This window comes from Python bivittatus, unplaced genomic scaffold, assembly GCF_059951505.1.
Source record: "Python bivittatus isolate LINGU-HERP-01145 unplaced genomic scaffold, Pbiv_v1 ctg000700_np1212, whole genome shotgun sequence".
Lineage (NCBI taxonomy): Eukaryota > Metazoa > Chordata > Lepidosauria > Squamata > Pythonidae > Python > Python bivittatus.
The window spans coordinates 57,655,702-57,673,578 of NW_028277098.1; the positions used below are offsets into that span (position 1 = coordinate 57,655,702).

Here is a 17,877-nt window from a genome sequence, read left to right on the forward strand (position 1 = left end):
GGACTGTCGGTGGACAGGCATTTCCAGGTCTCTCCAGAGATGTTCAGTAGGGTTCAAGTCAGGGCTCTGGCTGGGCCACTCTAGGACATTCACAGAGTTGTCCCTAAGCCATTCCTGTGTTGTCTTGGCTGTGTGCTTAGGATCGTTGTCATGTTGGAAGGTGAACCTTCAGCCCAGTCTGAGGTCCTGAGCGCTGTGAGGTTTTCATTGAGGATATCTCTGTACTTTGCTCCATTCAGCTTTCCTTCAACCCTGACCAGTCTCCCAGTCCCTGCTGCTGAAAAACACCCCCACAGCATGATGTTGCCACCACCATGCTTCACTGTTGGGATGGTATTGAGCAGGTGATGAGCGGTGCCTGGTTTCCTCCAGACATAACATTTAGAATTGAGGCCAAACAGTTCAATCTTGGTTTCATCAGACCAGAGAATCTTGTTCCTCACAGTCTGAGAGTCCTTCAGGTGCTTTTTTGCAAACTGCAAGCGGGCTTTCATGTGTTTTGCACTGAGGAGAGGCTTCCATCTAGCCACTCTGCCATAAAGCCCAGATCGGTGGAGGGCTGCAGTGATGGTTGTCCTTCTGGAACTTTGTCCCATCTCCACACAGGATCTCTGGAGCTCAGTCAGAGTGACCGTCGGGTTCTTGGTCACCTCTCTTACTAAGGCTCTTCTCCCCCAGTTGCTCAGTTTGGCCGAGCGACCAGCTCTTAGAAGAGTCCTAGTTGTGCCAAACTTCTTCCATTTGAGAATTATGGAGGCCACTGTGCTCTTGGGAACCTTCAGTGCAGCAGAAATTTTTTTGTAGCCTTCCCCAGATATTTGCCTTGCAATAATCCTGTCTCTGAGCTCTGCAGGCAGTTCCTTTGACCTCACGGCTTTTGCTCTGGTAAGGTATGCATTATCAGCTGTGAGACCTTCTATAGAGGTGTGTGCCTTTCCAAATCATGTCCAATCAATTTAATTTACCACACGTGGACTCCAATCAAGGTATAGAAACAGCTCAGCAACGATCAAGAGAAATGGAAGGCACCTGAGCTAAATTTCAAGTGTTGTTGCAAAGGGTCTGAATACTTATGCCAATGTGATATTTCAGTTTTTCCTTTTTAATAAATTTACAGACATTTCTAAAATTCTGTTTTCACTTTGTCATTATGGGGTACTGAGTGTAGATTAATGAGGGAAAAAATTGAATTTGAACGATTGTAGTATCAGGCTGCAACATAACAAAATTGAAAAAAGTGAAGGGGGTCTGAATACTTTCTGAATGCACTGTAAATCTAAAAAATAACTGAAGGGCTGTCATGTAGAAAATTGGGTAGGCTTGTTAAGTCTTGACCCAGGAGGCAAGAGAAAAAGTGGTTTTAGATTACAAGGAAGCAGATTTAGTTTAGATATCAGAAAGAATTTCCTAATGGTAAGAGCTTAAGCAGAGGGATGCCATAGTAGTGGATTCCTGCATTGAGCAGGGGCCACACTAGGTGATCTTTACAGCCCGTACAACATTTACATTATATGTTTGTATGAATATTGAAAAACTATTTCAAAAGAGAAGCTATGCATATGTTTATTTTGTAGCTTATAGGGAAAGGAGAACAAATAACGGAGTCCTACAGACATCCATATCTAAGCTTTTGAGTAAAAGATACTTGAATTAGTTGGACAGCTGGTGACATTTGTGTGTGTGTGTGTGTACGCATGTATGTCTCCGAGCAGCTGGAGTTTGTAAATTTGTAAAGAATAGAAAGGGATATGTCCCACACACTCAAGCAGAAGAAAAATTGTAAATTATTACAGGAATGCACTGTGATGGGTAGCTTCTCTCTCTCCCATCCCTCTGGATTTTGAGGCCTTGACCTCCTGGCTCCCTCTGTTTTGTAGCTGCTAATCCTTAATAGCACATTGAATGTACCATTCACATGCTAGTCAAGAATGAAGCTTGATGCATCAGGTGCTGTGTGGCTGAAACTGAGTGAAGGTTGGGAATAAAACAAAGAAATGAATAAATGATCCCACAGTTGATGACTTGGCAGCTGTTTACACATGCAGTATGTAATCAGAAATACTGGGCCTGAGCCATAAAGGGCATAGTCTTTCTTCCCCCTCTCTCTCCCCAAGTCTTCCAACTAGATACCAAGAAGAATCTTTTCATTGTTCCAGATGCTTTGGAGCAACAGATGCTTGATCCTGATTTGGCAGCCAAGCTGACAAGGTTATTTCAGTGGACACCTCAGCTTAGCCCAAGCCTCTTGCCATCTGTTCAAATTATAAAATGTAGCAAGAAGAGAACATGCAGCAAGTTCTGGAGACATTTGCTTCTGCCTGTTATGCATGTGGCTCCTTGCAGCTGTTGTGTTTTCCTCTTACTCTTGGATATTACAAAGAAGATACTTCTAGTTCCTACTGGTGTAAGAATTGTGGATCTCTCTTCTGTTCCTGGTCCTGGAGTGACTTGATACCAAGCCTATTCTGTGATTTGGAGAAAACATTAGATATACCCACATACAACAGTATTCAGCATCACTTGGGAATATTTTTTTGCCTTGGATAATGGGCATCCTCCTTCTAGCGGTCCACTCTTAACACTGTTCCTGTTACTCCTCATGAATACTCTATCAGGTCTATATAGGGCAAGTGTGTTCCTGAGGCTTTTTGAATCCAAAATAGCTATTACAGAGCAAATTTACATTAGGCATATTCTGCAGTAGGTACAGCTTATTGTGACGACCAAGCTTTGTACTTGGCCTGACAGCTTCTCCTACAACTGTCTCTGTATAGTTGAATGGGATTGCAAAGAGGTGCCATGGATATTATGTATCTGCTTTCCAAAGCACTCTTCTATTCCAGTATCTAAACTGATTCTGCTAGTTCCTCATCTGCTGTTTGGAGCTATTTCAGACAAGATGTTTGGCATGTGGAATAACCTGACACTCAAATAACCCTCTACTTTGAACTGCACAGCCAGAGTTTGCCTTACTGCAGTTAAAGCAGAAAAATGGGACTGGACTGTGTACAGAGTAGGAATGTTTTGGGATGCTGTAACTGGAAGCAGAAACCTGGCACAGTACTAACTATCCAAAAGGCCAGTCAGATGATGACAGAGGACAGGTCTTGGTCCTCTTCCTGACTCCTGCCTAAAGGAACAACATACAAATGCTGGGGAAGAGTTTTAATGGGAAGAAGATTTGTAGAAAGTTCCAGGAACAGAGTGTGTATGTTTGTATTTGGTTTCAAACCTGTCTTGAAAATACACGACTCATATCCTGCATGCTCTGAGTCATGGTGCTGGAACCCAGATGGCTCCTGTTGAGAGTGGCAGTGATGGTAAAGAATAACAAGGGAGGGACTAGTGGCACTGATGCCAAAAGACAAGACAGAAGCCAACTGAAAGAGAGACTTTTGCCAAACCAAGCATTCAATGTGTATGAATCACATCCTCAGATTACAAGGTTAATTTAGAATTTTTGAGATCTTATGTGTTTGTGATATCCTCTACATTTTAAGTTTTGTTTATTTAGCTTAGCAGCTGTGGAAATTAAATGATTGTGTGTGTTCAGATGAAGAAGTATTTCACATCATAGGTTGGAGCTATCTTGATCAACATTGTTCTGTTTCACTTTCATTATTCACTCCTCTGAGTCTTGTGTTAATGGCCGGTTGTTTGTAACATAGTTAAGAGCAGGAATATTTAAGATTATTTTACAGTTTAATAGCATTAGGATGCCTTTTCACAAGTAATTTTGATTTCATACATCAAATATGTTTCTTGTAATATCCATCCAGATAATCAAGAATAATGTACAGGAATGCTAGTATCTTTTCTCTGGTTTTTGAATGATCCTAAACAGACGTTGAGATTTAAAGGTTTTGATTTTAAACACACTTTCAGATTCCAAGACTTCCTTCATATGCATAAATTCAGTCATTCTGTGTTCATTATAAGTCATAGCTTACTAGCTAATACATTACACTAAAATATGATTGATGCTGAATTAGGCAGTAGTTCCTAAGGTTTGTAGTATAATGCCCAAAGTTGAGCATCTCACTTTTCAGGAAGAAAACCTAAAAATGGAGTGCTTGCACTCCAACAGAATCAGATTACAGCAGTCTCTTGTTTTGGTCTAGTATAAGCAGTCTCTTGTTTTGGTCTACTATACTATATTTGGCCTTCCCCAACCCGGTACTTCAAGATATTTATTATCTATTTTATTAAAGTCTTTCATTGCCTAATAGCTGAAGCTCTAGTATTCATATTGTATAGTACCATATATAAGATAGTATCAAATGGTCACCAGTTCCATAACTTTATCCCATCACTCCACACACCCAGATTGGTTCATCCTACACATCTAGAGGATGCTAAGTTGAGACAGTCTGTTCTAAAATGAATAGTTTTTTTAAAAAATTATTGCTTTAAATGAAACTTTGCCTGCTACTGGTACTGATTTTCAGTTACTTTCTCTGAACAAAAGTGCTCCAGTATCACAACAACTTTTTAATTAAAAAAGGAATACAAACCAATCTAAAACTGAACTGGGTTTGTTGTAGATGGCAACAGCTTGTAATTTTGTCTTCATTTAAAGTTCATCTTTATGCCTTGTTTCTCCAGAAAGCTGCTGTAACTACACCCGGAAGGAAGCCTCGAGGTCGACCGAAAAAATCAGTGAGTTGTTTTTTAAAAGAGGTCTCTATAGAAAGAAAGAAAGAAAAAAGGGGGGGTTATGTAAGTCTCTGAATAGCCCTCTTGAATCTCAGTCTGTTTGCAACCAGTGGGTACACTGGATGGAGAAAACAATTGTTGGATTAAGAGAGATGAATATGTTGAATGTAATGATTTTTTGTCATATTCAGGTTTGTGTGCTTGTTCATAGCTGTTGCTCACAAATCTGGAATTTTGCAAACAAACTTCTGACCCAAGCCTTTCATAAGATGACTCTTAGCCTTTGCACTGAGTTAAACTTAATATAATCATAGATTCTTTTCACCACTACTAGGCAGAAAAGATGTAACAGTCTTTGGCCTACTCTGTAGGGCTTGCACCTGATGGAAATAATGCATGCAGGAATAGGGGCCGACCCTGAAGAACAAATCAGTGGTGTTATTCCCTAACACCAGCCTTTGGTGCCATCATCTCAGAATATGAGTTGACAGTGCTTTTCATTCCTCTCTGATAGCCAGTTTTCCAACATATTCAGCAGGAGGCAGGTTTACCATGTCAAGTGAAATATGCTGTGGTGTAAAGATAGATACTGAGACATCTTGTTCGGTATATTCTCTTTTTGAATCCTTCTGTAACAATATGCATTGAGATGAAACTCTCTTATGGATCTGATGGGTTTTAGAAACTCTCTTCTGTAAGCTGTTGGTGCAGCATAAGGGAACCTAATGCTTCTGAACTGGAAATTTCAAGGGTATGTTGTCTGTCACAGCTATGTCTGATTGCTTGGGAGATTTTGTAAAGTATATTGTGTGTTTAATCCTATCTTTTCAACATTTTCTACATGTTGCGTTTCAGTGTATAATTATTCTTTCTTGCCGGGGAGTGAGTAACAGGAAGTGGCTTGTTCTGTTAACTAGCACAGATTTGGTGTTACCAGTATGGCATTCTTGCAGAGTGAGTTTCAGTCAGTTTCATCTGGCCTTGATTGCTTAAAGCAATTGTTCCTTTTAATAACCCCTGAAGAGATGCTGGTCTACATTCAAGAATTCACCAACAAAATAGGGTTTTCCAGTTGGTCCTAGTAAAATTATGTGCTCTATCTTTACTTTTATAGTAAGTATAGAGTATACTTACTCTATACTTTTATTCACCACAAGGCAAGATTGTCTGACTTTGCTATAACTGCAGATTATTTCTTCTTTCTGATAGTAATAGTAACTACATTTCATTATACCCTCTTCATGCAGACAGAAGTATATCCTACCTCTTCACATTTATCCCTATATATCTCATAATAAAAATAGCAACAACACACAAGGCTAGATGTTCGTTGGAGGAATATTTGGCAAGTCCCTTTAGATCTGTGGCTTACCCAGCTGTGGGTTTACCTTAGAGTCAGCTGCAGGTGTCCATTTTAAATTCTCATGGGGGCCCAGATAAAATTCTACATTGAAATTGTGCTAAATTAAAGTGGTGAACCTAAATATACTTTGTACCAGAAACTACCAAATTAATTTGTCAAATATCACAAATTTGTGCCCAGGAGCAATCTTAACTCAGGGATCCAACGATTTCTAAACCAATGGATATTTTTGGTATTCTGAGAGTATGTTGTGGGGGAACTCACAAAATGGCTGCCAGAGGAGAGGTTTGTTAGTCACAAATAGCTGTTCATTGCATATGGCCTTTCACAAAACAATCACTTATCACAAAACAAGCTGAGACAAATGCTTTTATCACACCTTTAAACCCACATGACTTGCTCCATCCTCTCAGTTTACCATTGCATTTTTTTTCTAGGCAGGGTTCATGCTTCCAGACACAGTTCTGAGTTGCAGCTTCCCATTATTCTGGTTTCTCTTCAGATCAGATATATTTTCCTATTTTATTTTTGAGAATGCCTGGGTAAGCTATTCATGGAAATAAATGTGATACTGGAAGCTGATATCTGCTTTACAGCATGCCAGCTTGCTATATATTTTGTTGGAGATTCCCCCACCCACCCACCCATTTTAAGGCCACAAAGGACAGAGAAAAATCCACAGGTGGATTCAGAATGACATTGCCAATACCAGCCTTACATTCTTGAGGTCACTGTAGGAAATGTATATGGGACTTCATGGATGAGGTGAGTTGTGGAGGAAAGGCAGGCAGATATCAGTGCTATTGGATCTTGCCCCAGGATGCCACATGTTGGCATTAGATTTGCAGCCCAACTATGGAGACAATAAGATGAACTAAACTATAACTCTAGAAGATTCCAGGCTGGGTAGAGCCCTTGAAAGAAGCATTCATTGAAGGAGTTGGGGATATAACAAATGTTTTACTGCAATCCCATTTATTCTTACAGACAAACTGAAAATGTTCAAAACAGGTGTGCCATTAATGTAGAACGTAGAGCATGCTGCTGTGCTCCATCTTGCTCTGAATATCGGAAGTGGCTGATGGCACTGCAGTTCACATCTGTCACCCAAAGTATAAGGAGCTGAATGTAGGGCAATCCTTGCCAGAAACAGCTAATTGGAAGTTTTCTTAATAAGCAAAGAGGCAGCCTTCCAAAATGGAGAATCAGATTTGCAGTGAACACTTAAAAAAACCCATTTGGTTTCTTTTCAGTCCTGACACAGAAAATTACAAACTAGACTACATATTTGGTCCTTAATTTCTTAAAATTTGGGTGTTTGGCAATAGGAATCCTTCTGTTATTGCTAAAATGTCATGCTTGCAACATTATGCTGCCTTTCTGCCTAAAGTTGATACTCAGCCAGAGTATACATAAGTTCAAATATTCAGATTATGCTATTATTTTTGAAACCCCTTCCTGAGAAGTACGGTATGTGAGGAAGGACAGTAATAAAGTATTCTTTGCAGATCACTCCAGCAGGGCAATTCATGAAAATTAAAATAGTAAACCAAGGAATAGATTCATTTCCTCTAATGCTCACATTGGGTTACTTCCAAGAACTGTAACAATTGAGGATCTGCTGTGTCTCTATCTGTAATATCACCTGGATATATTAACTTACTCTGAATTATACTTCCATTTAAATTGCAAACTTCCAGTTGTTTCATGACCCATTCCACTTGTCTTCTCTTGAGCCTGTTAACCTTTTTCAGACTTGGTTGGGAGAGGAGCCTCACTGTGTCTCTTTTAGCAAAGAGAGGTTAAGTAGAGTTGGTTATTTCCTTCCTTTGCTAAATTATCTCTCTTGCCCTAGAACTTGCTGAACAGACTTGGCAGGCACATTCCACAGTGGTTTAAATGTGTATTTTTATGAATGAAACACAAGGAAGTCAAGGTTGCTGACTCACACATGCACTCGAGTGTGACTCATCTCATTCCAATAGCATTTGTTTTAGTTTTAAAAGAGCAGGCAGGAGAAACCTCCAGGAAGAAGTATTTCCCCTCATACACAAGCAATTGCTTATTTAGGCTTAGAAGAGTGTGGATGTTAGGAGTTTAGTTGCTGGATAGGATAAGCTTTAAGGAGACTGCAGAGGGAGCTTAGATATTAGATCTGATTTTTTGTTTTGTTTTTAATGCTACTGTACTCGTCCCTCTTGTGGCAGCTTGGATCTATGACAGCTTAAAACTCCAAGATGAATTCTGTGTGTGAAGCAGCACACTTTGTAGGTGTTTGTAGTGAACATTGTTTTCTGCTAACAATGAAGAATATTCAGTGGAACAGTTTGTCTAGAACAGTGATGGACTTCCCCTTGCTGGAGGTTTTCAAATGGAGGCTGGATGGCTACCTGTTGAGGATAGTTTGGGGAAATTCTGCACTGAGCGAGGGATTGAACTTAATGACCTTTAAGATAACTTCAGGCTCCTACATTTTGTGAAATTATGATTTCAATGTATGATCCCAATCAGTTGTACAATAAATTGCCTCCTTTCTGGAGTAACAGGAATAGAGACTGTCAAAAGCAAACACTCTAGAATTTGGATTTCTCATTTTGTAGGTGCTTTGTTGATGACATTATACAACAAAAATGGAAAATGAATCCTAACAAAGGAACAGGTTTTTGCTTGCGCATACCAGTCTGCATGACAATGGGAAGAGAAAAGCCATCCCTTGAAGTCTTTTTGATTGCCACCTTCCTCCCTGTGCAAGGAAGGAGGAGCAGCTGTCTCTGTGCAGCAATGTGGAATGATGTCTGCAGGCCAGATGTTCCTCACTCCTGCTACAGTATGAGGATTAGTCTTAACTCAAGAGCAATATAACAGCAGATCTTCCCAATACTATTTTTTTCCTGTGCAGGAGAAAGATGAAGAAGAGGTCAACATCTCCCAGGAGTCTTCAGAAGAGGAGCAATGAGAATAGCCAACTGATTCTACCTCACAGCTCAGTTTTCCTATTTCTTGTCAAGTTCTGGGACTGAGGAAGGAACGAAGAATCCTCACCCCTTTCCTGACCTGATCTCTCCAACGTTCTCACAGTCAAAACAGCAACACTAGAGTACAGTGTAAAAACAGATCAACCATCATATTTGATGTGTAATGTTTAATGGGAGAACTTTGTATTTTGTTTTCCCCTCTCATTTGACAGGGTTAAGAGTTTAGCCTACCAATCCATGTAGTTCTGTATTATATCTGTTTTTTGATCTATTTCTCCAGAACACTCCTTATCGAGAAAGGGGTTTATAAATCTTTATAGTAACCACTTATTCATGTTGAAAAGAGTGGACAGCCTAGTTCTTCCTTATCAATCCTAATTTCCGCTTCAGAGAGACCATAATACTCTCCAAAAGGGTAACTTGGCACTTGACAGAAAGCTTGCCGTGAAGGAGGATTGAGAGCATTGTGCGGATTTTATTTTTTCTGGGAAATGAGTATAGTGGGATAAAGGCCACAACATTAAAAGGATGAAGACATTATTTTTTCCTATTGTAAGGCATTTGCAAGAATAATTGAGAGGAAGTTATCCTATCTTTTTCACCCACTTTCCAGTAGTTCAAGAATAATCTAGTCCTTTGCAATGGGCCTGTGTATTCTTGTTGACAACATGCTGCCCTGCCCCAATCAGCTGCCTTAAGGCCAAAGCATTTAGGATTGCAACAGGCTGAGGTGTTTGGGGTGAATCTGACCTAAATTCTCATCTTTTCCCCAGGAACCAGAGATCTTTTTTTTTTCCTTTTTTTTTTTTCCCTTCTCCATTCTGTCCCCAGCTGCCAGTGCACAAACGGGAGCGTACAACTGAAATGTTTTTCACTTGGTGCTCAGTCATTCTGCACAAAAAGGATATTGAACAAGACATTGCCATGACCAAGGAAAGCAGGATGGCAAAATTCTCCCCCTTCGTGGTCTCTCTGGGTTTTTGTGATTTTTCTCCATTGGGAATAGCACAGTTAGCAGTTGACAGTTGTCTTTCCAATATACATTGTCTGTCAAGGTTTTCATTTTTCATTCACAACTACCTCTGGATACGTTTGAGTTTCATTCTCTTAAAACATAGATTGCTGCTGTTTGTTGCTGCTGTACTGATTACAAAGTTTTATTTCAACAGGTTCTGTCTGGTTTTTCTCTGGAACTGACATTTTACACTATAGATAATTTCGTTTCAGTTGACTTTTAAAACTATTGTGCTATTAAAAAGGGATAAAAGCTTGTATTTGTCAGATTGATGAGTGATTGGGGAGAGGGAGGTTCTGTGAAAGTGGACACTGTTTTAAGAGTCAGGGTAAATACTAGATTCTACCATGGAATCCCAGATCACAGTTTCTGAAAGTGTAGATATGATTTTCTTCATGCTGCTTTTTCAAAACATACCCATTTCTTTCTATCAGGGGTGCTTTGTGGATATGGGATCCACAAGCATTTCTAGAAATATTTTTGAATTTTTTAAACATTAAGTGCCCTGGTAAAGCATCAAAGGCGACATCTACAGGCACACTGTGTTCATGGAAACTACACAGCCTACCCCTCTGCCCACTCATGTTCTTCTTGTGCATTTGTATTTCATAAAACACACGTTTAAAAGGGAATAAAACTGAAGTGGTTGCATTGAATCTCCAGGCAAATGATGTGGAAAGTATTCTTCATTCAGTAAAAGTCACGAACCTTGTAAGGATTGCAGCAATCCTTGCACTAAACACTAAATTAAAATTATCAACTGGTCTTCAGCATCTACCCAACAGATTGACAGTTGTTCATCTTCTGAGACCAGTACATGATTATGCCTCTTTATAAATATACAGCATGATCCTTCTGCTTTGAAACTCTCATCTTTCTAGCCTGGATAGCATAATTTGCACAATGCCTGAACAAATTAGTTTCCAGTTTTAAAGGTTATTTTTGGTAGTGATTAAATAATAGCGTAGGAATCTCTATTAATATTGTTCCATCTAGCCCAGTATTGGCAAAGGATGACTGGCAGTAACCCTCCACGATTTCAGGCCATTTTTCTTGCCTCACTTGGACATGCCAGACACTGAAGCCAGGATCTTCTGCATGCAACGCATGTCATGTACCTGAGGTGAAAGGATTTAACTTTGCTTGCTATTAGCCGGGCACCAGTCTTTTTAGTCTTTATCAGGGCAATAGCAAAGAAGAGGTTGACCTTTTCCCTCTCAAAGGGTTAGGAGAAATGTCCTTTCCACACCACACTTGATAGTTTCAATTAACAAAAGTATAGCTCTTTAACATGATCTGTGGGTTTTTTTAAGCTGAATGGAAAAGGATGGGATGATCAGTACTTTACAGGCCATTGTATAAATTTGTCTGTTACTAAAGATTGTAGTTTACTTGAATAAAACGAATGATGTTTAAACCTCTTTTCATGGACAGGCCAAAAAAATTAAGCATGAACTCAGAGGGTCCTCAAAAGGCACCAAGAGGATTCTTGTCAAACTTGCCACAGCTTCCCTTGCTCCATTCTTAATGCAGCAGGCAGTATTTTGCCTTACGACATACTGTATTCTTAAGCCTGAACTACATTTGACATATATTTTAAGCAGTTATAATAATTTGGTGGCATAACAGGAAAAAAAAGTTCTAAAACACTGCAGCCAAGGCTAGTCAATCTTGCTCACTCTTTTTTAAAACTTTTTTCCCCCTGGCCATCTTTTTGCTTGAAACATGGGTTTTCTGGGAAAAATCCAGTTAGTTTATTCATCCTAATACCCACTGTCAGCACAAGTATTTGGGCTACATTACTTGATTAAAGGGAGAGCCATGAAATCCCTGCTTTTTCTATCACCAGAAAAACAAACACCATAAAAATTTGAAATTGCCAAACTGTCTGAACACCCTCAAACTAGAATTCCTGCTATGTGAGGAAAGTACATGAGTAGTAGTCTTAGACAGAGAAATGTAGACACCAAGAAGGCTGCAACTGTATAGAAGTTTCAATAGTTGCATAGAGAAGTACAGCTGGTGCAGTTTATCATGTCATGATAGACTTTTCTATGTTAATATATTAGCTCCAGTATCATGGTTTTTATCTCCTAATCTGAACAGAAACTAAAAATTGTCTACATTTTAAAGAATCTAGTGGATTCCTAATCCTTAGTAAGAATAATCAGATTTAAGGTACTTTTTTTAAAAAAAGATGTAGCCTGTACTCAACAGAGACACGTACCCAAGAAATAGTACCTGAACCCCCAGATGCTCTTCACTATCTGATATGAAATTAATATTTTGGTATGCCTCTGGGCTAAAACAGACATGGCAATACACTCTGAAGCTAATTAGACAGAACTCCTGTAAAGTGAAGGTAGACTACAGCCAGAATCCCAAATTCATGTTTCACAACCACTTCCCATCATGGTACGTTGGAGAATACTTTGGTCAGAATGTCACTTTGAATATGCTATAAATAGGAAGAGATTATTTTTGCTTCTGCATTCCTGTTTTCAAATAATGGACACCAGTACAGCCAATTTTAGGATTTTAATTTTTGCATCCAATGGATGTTTACCAAAAAAGCACACAAGTTTTCAAAAATAGAACAATCCTGCCTCATACTGCTCTGGAAGGACCTCAACTCTCTAGAACGTTTGCCTGGACAAAGAAAGAATGACAAAAAAATCCTGACCTGATGCCCCTGGTGCTAGCGGATATCAGCCAATTATATATCTAAATCCAACTAGTGCACTGGACTTGAATTTTTTAGAAAGATCAAAACAGGAACTTTCATTTTGCCCAACAGAAAATGGACTCCAGCCATAGGACAATGAGAGTAGTAATTTAACACTTAGAATGGCTCAAGCTGAAGGAGGTTACTCTTAAATCTATTCTTCAGCTACTGTAGGAAGGGAGACGCAGAATTAATCTCTATTTGGGAAATCTATTTCTATTTTGAGACAGACATCTAGTAAGACATCTGGAAGTAAATGCAGTACATATGAGAGAACAAGCATTTAGTACATTTAGGAACTAAGAACTTCACTATGTAAATCACGACATTGCAGTCCTTTGCCTGCAGATCCGTAGCAAAGCAAGACGTTAACAGACAATATGAGATATAGATTAGAGGCATACAGATTGGGGACAACATAAAAAATAACTGCAGAGAACAAATTGATTTAACTGGAAGATGATGCAGGGAGTGGCAACTATTTCTGTTCACAGTGGCTTCAAACCAGATTAATTCAGCCCACGTAGCTGCCCCACCAGTTTATTAATCTTGTGTGTTTAGGAATGGAAGCAATGGCTGCAATGTGTATTGTCATATGCATGCAGTCTTGTCACGGAGAAATTAACTTTATTTCCAGAACCACAGTCTTCACATTTCTTTTTTCCTTCGCATTTAGGAATACATTATTTCAACCTCAAAAGGCGTCAGGTACAGGCAATGTAAGTCACATCCCAGTGTTCTTAAAATCTGTGGAAGACCCGCAAACCTGCTAAAAATCAAAACATCAGGGGAAAAAGACATGAAGGCAAGCAAAATACTCTTTAAGACATTTTCTCAAAGTTACCAGTGCAGCTTTCTCATTAGGTGCATAATCTGTGTCCATTAGTTGGGCTCAGCAAGCAATGGGTAGCACAGATTTTTCAGCTTCAGCAAGGCAGCAATGATATTACTGCACCAACACGTCCTCAGTCCACCACAGGTACATCAATGGTAACAAGCTGTACTCACAAAGACAGGCATAACAGGTTACAGCACTGGAAAAGCTTGACGTTTTGCCACAGATGCTCCTGGTCAGGATCGGTTTTATTTACAAAACAGAGATGATTTCCCAAATACGAAATACAAAGTGAGCATAGAAAGAGCCATCCTGTTGAGCTCAAACATGTCACCAATGGAAACAACTCTCAGAAATAACCAAGGTCCCTTCTGATAGACATGCTAACCATCTGTATGACCTTCCTAGCTAAACTGCATCCTCCCAGCATGTAGCATGCAAACAATTCCAAAGAGATCATGTACTCATTATACCTATTTTAAAAAATACACCACCACCCCTCAACCACCGAGCTATGCAATTGGTGATTTTATTCACTTTGCTCGCATCTATTCAGCAACACCTCACAGGAATCCAACAACTTTAAATAATACACCCTTTTACATACTTAGGCATGTAAGGAGAGAAGGCAGCTAGCAAATGTGCTGGAATATCATAGCAGCTGCAGCTCTGATGCCCTTTATTCACAAAAGGAAGTGGAGGTCAACAGCTTTGTTTTTGCTTTTTTAATGAAGCTGAGCTTTTGAGGATTGATGCCCATAATGCAAGAGCTATTCAGTAATATTTTACTTGAAATTTCAGAAACTCCTGTATCTCATCATTCAAATAAAATGCAAATCAGGAGACGGTTGATACAAAGAACAATGCCGCACAGCAAGCTGTTCTAGTTCCAAAGACAACTTTCCAACTCCCTAAGCTGCTCTTTGTACCAGATGCTCAGTGCCAACCTCCTTGATAGGGCTGGCACCCATTCACCTTCTGTTACTGGAAGTCATGGCAAGAGGCTATAGTACTGAAGTGTAAAGAAAGGCAGCAATGTTAATGGCATTCAGGTTGGCACACATGCCAGGTAGAAGAGGTCATCCATCTATACTCTGTGGTCAGTCTGAGCTGAGCAGCATCAAGCTTTCACATCCATAAATGAATTGCGATAGGGCTGGTATCCTCCCCAACCTCGCATCACCTGTAATACACAGCACACACACTTAATACCACCACCACACTTTCAGCAATAGCATCTTTTCAAAGAATCAACAGCTTCCACAACCTATTATTATGACTGAGAATAATAAAATGGCAGTTTTTGTTAGAACTACGATATTACTTCCCTAACCTCAAATGCTTAAATGGAAATCCTCTGGTAAAGTTTTAATGGGAAGGAGATGGGTGCTCCCCTTGCAGGGCCAACACTAGCGAAATGGAAACAGCATTCTTTGTGAAAATCATCTATGAAGCGGGAAGGAGGAGGGAGAAAAACCAGCTCCCATGCACTGGCTGTATAAAACAGCCCGTAGAAAGCATGTTTATGCTTCTGTGAGCAAATCACTTCCTCTTTTATACAGCCATGAAAACAGACAGTTGGGGACCATTTCTTTCAACATTTATCATTTCAACACTGTTAACAGATACAGCAGAAATACTGGTTACCCATAATATAAAAAGAATGCTTTAATCATCACTTATTTTCCAGTATTGTTCATGTAGACATTCTATTCATGATACTGATGTAGTGTTCAGTCAAATGTCCTATTTATCAGTCTTGTTAAAAAAAAAAATACTTGGCTTGTTTAGCTATGCTCACACCTTTCTGTAATCTCAGTCAGCAAGCAAGTTCTGTGATTGCACCTTTTTAACATGCTGTTTGTCAGACTTAAGAAAACTGACCCTTCCTCCTCCCCTTGTTCTGGTTTGCATCTCTCACATTCCTGAAAGTGCCAGAGAACAAAAGGTTTGAATTTTTCTTACTAGTAACCTCCCTATTTAGTTTGTAAAAGGCTACAACTAAAATGACACAAGGCACTTTCAGGTAGAAAGCTTTGTGATATATACTAACATTTCGGTATTACATATTAGGGTAGGCAATTTATCCCAGAGATGCACATGGTTCTTAGCTTAGCTCTTTACTTTTTTTAAGGGGAAAAACAATAGTGATGATGTTATAAGAAAAACAGAATGAGAGTATATAAAGGGGTTGAAACTAGCTCAAACGAACATCCCATGTTTGAACAATGCAGCTCAAGAAAAAAAGCATAGCCCTAAACTATAAGATGGGATAAAACTAACAACTATTCTATTTCCACTCTTTCCTAAATAGCCAAAAAAGTATTCAGAACTCACTGCTCACACAATAACTATAGGACAATTCATGTTGTCTTGATATAACATAACTCAGGGGTTATGTTTTGTGAACATGGTGTGAGTGCACTTGCAAAATGACTAAGGACGGGCCTGCCTATTCATAAAATGGATGCCACAGGAAATATAATCACTGGCAAATCACCAGAATGTTGTTTGTCATTCCTCCTAGCCCCTAATACCCAAAAGAGGGCCCTGTTATACCCACTTACTTTTATTACTTTTTGGAAGAGAAGAGTGCCCTTCAAAACAAAATATTAGAACTACAATCATCACCATTTTTATTTTCTAAGGAAGCTAATGGGGCTACGTGGGCCATTCTTGAAAAGAATGATGGTACATTGTTTTGCTGTAGGACATCTTCCCTTCCTTTAATGATTTTTAAGTACAACAGGTCAAGCAGTGCATGATGAGTTCAAAAAGGACATGCTCCTGATTATACTGCACCTCTAGGTACCATGTTAAGGGATCCAGTCAGAGCAAACTGAATCACAGATAACTTGAAAATATACTGCTTAACTGCTTCCTTCCCTCCCCTAGCCTCTATTTTCAAGCAACCAATCATACTTGACAGTTTCATAAGCAAATCACATCTGTACACACAACTGTACATATCCTGAAACATGGCTCTGCAACTGGTGTGTGTAATGTGTAAAATACACCCCATGTAAGCTTACTTTAGCATCCTCTGGCTCCACCAGGAGTTCTTGCTCAGCCTCATGCAGCTCCTCCGCAGGATCATAGCTGTACATTGGCAACAGATGATGGCGTAGTCGATCATATCTAGGAGACGGATGTGTCAAAGTATAACCTAAGTTTGTTCTCAAGCAATTAAAAGCTGCTACACCTTTTTTCTCATGACCCTGTCACTGGCTCAGGCAAGGTAGATCTAAATCAGTGTTTCTAACCTTGGCCACTTGAAGCTGTGTGGACTTCAACTCCCAGAATTCCCCAGCCAGCCAGAATTCTGGGAGTTGAGGTCCACACAGCTTCAAGTGAGCAAGGTTGAGAAACACTGATCTAGATTATAAAGCAATGTCAGGGATAAGTGAGACAGTTGGCCATGTGGGCCATTCTCATTGGCCATGTGGGCTGGGAATTCAGGGAACTGTAGTCCTAATATATTAAGCAGGAGGTTAAGTGAGCTACTAAATAAGCTTTGTATTGCATATGTGACTATGCAATGTCACAATTTCGATACAATAAACAATTTGAAGTCTCTTGTATTTTAGGGCTCAAATATACTAGACCACTGTTTCATCTAGTCTCTTGCACTTAATAATTATTCCCAAATACTGTAAATACAAGGATCCAAGTTTCAGTCACAGAGTTGGTCTATATTTGATAATTTATCTGAAGTTTCAGTCATCAGTTGCCAGTCTTCAGCAACCTGATATTCTTCAGATGTACTGAACAACAGACTCCAGAATTCCTAGTCATAATTCTCACTGGCCATGTGGGTTGGGAATTCAGGGAATTGTAGTCCTAATATATTAAGCAGCACAAGGTTAGGTGAGCTACTAAATAAGCTTTGCATTGCATATGTGACCATACTTGTCAGTAGGAAAACTTTGGAGGTTCTACCCATACCTCAAAGTAACTGAGACAATAATAACAAAGCACAGATGATTTAGCATCTAGAACAGTGATGGCAAACCTATGTCACACATGTCAAAGGTGACACACCACAATGTTTTGGGTGACATGCCAGCATTCACCAACACCTGACAACAACTATTCTCCCTGTTTGAGTTACCAAAGAAACTGAATTTGTTTTACTTGTATTTCATTTTTTGTAATTATTTGATGTTTCTTTATATAATACATAGCACCACACATGATTGGACTGTATTTTTTTTAAAAAATAAATAAATATGTAAAGAACTGTTTCTCTTTTGTTGTGGGGGGGGGGGGGTGACAAGCCACCAGAGTCATGTTAGGCATTTTTCAAAT

At 39.4% G+C, this 17,877-nt stretch overlaps 2 protein-coding genes across 4 annotated transcripts in view; one reads left to right on the forward strand and one right to left on the reverse strand.

Annotated features, from left to right (window-relative positions):
- Window positions 1–10,266, forward strand: part of HMGA1 (high mobility group AT-hook 1) — a 33,192-nt gene extending 22,926 nt beyond the window's left edge. Inside the window, exons 4-5 of the mRNA XM_088154180.1 lie at window positions 4,606–4,659; window positions 8,919–10,266. Coding sequence (XP_088010306.1) covers window positions 4,606–4,659; window positions 8,919–8,975 — 111 coding nt within the window. The 3' untranslated portion in view covers window positions 8,976–10,266. The remainder of the gene's footprint in view (window positions 1–4,605; window positions 4,660–8,918) is intronic.
- SMIM29 (small integral membrane protein 29) overlaps window positions 3,769–17,877 on the reverse strand; it is a 31,629-nt gene continuing 17,520 nt past the window's right edge. For 2 of the 3 annotated variants that reach the window (XM_025174415.2, XM_088154179.1), the window contains 2 exons: window positions 16,602–16,707; window positions 3,769–4,684 (listed from right to left, as the gene is read on the reverse strand). In XM_025174415.2, the coding sequence (XP_025030183.1) occupies window positions 4,619–4,684; window positions 16,602–16,707 (172 nt within the window). In that variant the 3' untranslated portion in view covers window positions 3,769–4,618. Of the gene's footprint in view, window positions 4,685–12,676; window positions 14,753–16,601; window positions 16,708–17,877 lie in introns of those variants that run through there. The other variant, XM_007440255.4, reaches the window with a different exon arrangement.